Source organism: Charadrius vociferus, unplaced genomic scaffold (genome assembly GCF_000708025.1).
Source record: "Charadrius vociferus isolate BGI_N301 unplaced genomic scaffold, ASM70802v2 scaffold163, whole genome shotgun sequence".
Lineage (NCBI taxonomy): Eukaryota > Metazoa > Chordata > Aves > Charadriiformes > Charadriidae > Charadrius > Charadrius vociferus.
The window spans coordinates 15,000,189-15,002,636 of record NW_009648332.1 but is presented as its reverse complement, the minus strand read 5'-3'; the positions used below and the strand labels follow the sequence as shown (position 1 = coordinate 15,002,636).

At 54.3% G+C, this 2,448-nt stretch overlaps 1 protein-coding gene across 1 annotated transcript in view; it reads left to right on the top strand.

Moving 5' to 3' along the window:
- Positions 1–1,757: 1,757 nt before the first annotated feature.
- GFI1 (growth factor independent 1 transcription repressor) overlaps positions 1,758–2,448 on the top strand; it is a 12,657-nt gene continuing 11,966 nt past the window's right edge. Inside the window, exon 1 of the mRNA XM_009884894.1 lies at positions 1,758–1,872. Within this exon, the coding sequence (XP_009883196.1) occupies positions 1,758–1,872 (115 nt within the window). The remainder of the gene's footprint in view (positions 1,873–2,448) is intronic.

Here is a 2,448-nt window from a genome sequence, read left to right as displayed (position 1 = left end):
GGCGGCTGCTGACCGCGCACCCAGCGGGGACTGAGCTAAGACGGCACAAGGCTCCCGCCTCCCGCTTGCCCCGTCCTCACCGGCGCCGCAAAGAAAACCGTCCGTCCTGAGGGACACCGGGGGAGGCAGGGTGCATTTCAGGCACGAGTTGGTTTTGCAAATGACGAAACAAAGCCGTTTCCGTACACTTTCTCCTCTAGCCGTTTGAGAGCTGATGCCCCGGGACTCGGGTGTCTGCTCCCGCTGCCTCCCGCTCCTCGGCAGGCAGCGAGCGTCCTCCGCACGGGAGTCACCGCGCTTTAGAACGCGCACAAGCACACGTGTAAATTTTGAAGTCAGGTGTATAAAGACGATTATGTATTGCATCGCAACCAGGTCAGAATTGTTTATGAATGCTAATAGTAATTTACAGTAATGTTTTCTGTTGCTTTCACTACACGCAGTCGAAGCGCCGTTCGGCAAGGGGATCTAAAGGCTATTAGTTTATCATCCCGTTTCAGAGGCAAACGAGAAAGATTGTTTTGCAAAAAGTCACAAACAGTGAGTCAACGAAGACGCGTACATGAAATTACACCGAGTTGCTCTAATCTGGTTATTTCTACTGATGCCATTTCTACTGATTCCGTTATTTTTGAAGCTGACGGCGTGAATGATTTTCAGAGTAATCAACCAAAGGCGCAGCGAGGAGACCGCGGTACACAGATGCCGTAAGTAAAACTGCTGTGCCCAGCACCAGGAACTTGCCGGCAATAACGAAGGTGTTAAGGGCGATGTGTCAGTCGTGTTCTTCAACTTCCTTTTGTGTCACTACTAAAGCATCACGCAAAAGGTTGGACAGTTTTTCTCGTGGTGGGGTTTGCTTGCTTAGTTAGATTTTGGGAAGTCGGGTTAATCCTGTGTTCCACTCTGGCTCACAGTGACTAACGTTTCTGTGAATACTTCGGGGGTGGGGTGGTGGTGAAGAAAAGCACCTGTTCCGCAAAGCCAGCATGCTCCCGGGCGTGAGGGAGACTGAAATTTGCTCCTGCCTCGTCCGACTTCAGCCTCGGTCGTTTCTGCACGGGAAATGGTGTTAAACCTCGACTCGCTGACTACACAGCCCTACTTCGGGCGACCCTACGGTCACCGAAACGAAGTTGCTGGTGGCCTGAGATGTCTCAGAGCGAAGTCCAGAATCACCTCAGAAAGATACTGAAGCCCCGAGCCGGATTTCTTGGCTGCATCAGGAGGCTAGACCTGGAAAAAAATGTGTTTTTGGGGCCGGGGTGCGTGTGTAAAGGAAGGCTGCAGGCTTCCTGGCTGCGCAGCGCGGAGGTCCCCGCAGGTGCGGGCGGTGCGGGGCGCTGCCTGCCGCGGACCCCTGCTACCGTGCTTCCCGCCGGTGCCCGCCCCACCGATCCTCCCCCAGTTAGCAGCCTGAGCGCCGGCACGCAGGCGAGGAAAGCAACCGCTTCCCTCTCGCCTGGCTCCGCTCCTCTTTCGCCTTCGTGTTTGAACAGCTCGCAAGCTACAGTAGCCACCGTGCGCCGGGCAGGGGGGGTGGTGGGGGATCTCGCCTACCCCTTCCATATTTAACCATTACCTAAATCCGAAGGGAAATGAGCAAACCTCTAGGTTTGGGTCTTAAGGTATTTTCAGCGCCGTTGGGCGTATTTATCCCAACAGAGTTTTCCACAACAAGTTATTTCTAGTCTAGAGGAGGTCTCCGTGGCCCAGGGCCCTGCCTTAGCCCCGATTACAAGGCCACGCAGGGTTCGATGGCGGCGGGTCGCCCCGTTCCCGGGCCGGGATGCTGCGCGGAGTCGGCTCGGCGGGGCGGGCGCCAGCTCCTCCGTCCCCTGCCCTCTGCCTCTGCCCGCCTCGACTCAATCTGTGTTTTGAATCTGTGACTTGTTCTCGTTGCGGAAGTTGAAGGGGATCCAAGAATAGTTCAGATAGATGCGTGTAATTTCTAGAGCAGAACCCCGAGAGAAATGAAACGCCCGATTCCAGAATGACATTTTGATGTCACTTCAGCGAGCCCTGTGAGGTGGAATACGGTAAGACATTTTCATTTAAGGAAAAATGAGATAGAAAGAGAGGAGGGGGAACAGTGCCGATTAGTGAGGCTTCCCATTTTAAAGCTTTTTTTTTTTTTTTTTTTTTTTTTTGCAGAAGCTCCTAACGCTCAGGAAGTGGAATTTGTGGTTTAGGGGGCCGAGCTCTGAAGGAGTTGAGAGAGACAGAAAAGAGAGAGAGAGACAGAAAAAAAAGCCAACTCAAGCACCATTGCTCCTTAAAGGGAGGCTAAATTTAAAGTCACCCAAACTAGCAGGCTGCGGCGCAAACCCCGTCTGCAGCCCAGCTTCCTTCACCCCTCCAAATGGGTAAGCGCTCTTGCTTCTCTCGCCTCGCGTGGGCAGCTGCCGGCGGGCCGGGGCGGCGGCGACCCGACTACCCCTCTCCTCT